This window comes from Eimeria mitis, genomic scaffold (genome assembly GCF_000499745.2).
Source record: "Eimeria mitis Houghton genomic scaffold, Emh_scaff424, whole genome shotgun sequence".
In the NCBI taxonomy this organism is placed as follows: Eukaryota; Apicomplexa; class Conoidasida; order Eucoccidiorida; family Eimeriidae; genus Eimeria; species Eimeria mitis.
This window is the reverse complement of record NW_013572564.1, coordinates 5839-6289: the sequence shown is the minus strand read 5'-3', so window position 1 is coordinate 6289 and position 451 is coordinate 5839. Positions and strand designations below refer to the sequence as shown.

General features: G+C 56.8%; 1 protein-coding gene across 1 annotated transcript in view; it reads left to right on the top strand.

The window, feature by feature from the left end:
- The window catches only part of EMH_0011730 (uncharacterized protein), a gene marked incomplete at both ends in the record, with an annotated part of 1248 nt that extends 797 nt beyond the window's left edge, over positions 1-451 (top strand). Inside the window, one exon of the mRNA XM_013499360.1 lies at positions 97-451. Coding sequence (XP_013354814.1) covers positions 97-451 — 355 coding nt within the window. The remainder of the gene's footprint in view (positions 1-96) is intronic.

Genomic DNA, 451 nt, shown 5'->3' with positions numbered 1-451 from the left:
AGCAGCAGGAAGGAGTATTTGGAGTTTAAGCATACCGAGGGAGCAGCAGAAGTTGTGTTGTGTGCTTCTTTGCCTTATTCTGTGCTGCTGCTGCAGATGCTGGGTGTACATACACCTCAGCTGCAGCAGCTGCTGGCTGTATCTGAAGCAGAAACAGCAGCAGCAGCAGCAGCAGCAACAGCAGCAACAGCAGCAGCAGCAGCAGCAACTGCTGCAGCAGCAGAAACAAACTTCCCAGGACTTGGGGACGTCTTGTGCTGCAGCAGCAGACATGGAGCTACCTGCTTCACCCACAGCAGCAGCAGCAGCAGCAGCAGCAACAGCAACAGCAGCAGCAGCAGCAGCAGCAGCTGCAGCAGCAGCTGCTGCTGCCGCATGCACAGCAATGACCTCTTCGGCTCCGATCGCCAGCTGCTGGCTGTTGATAGAGGGGGCAACGGTGTTGTGCTAG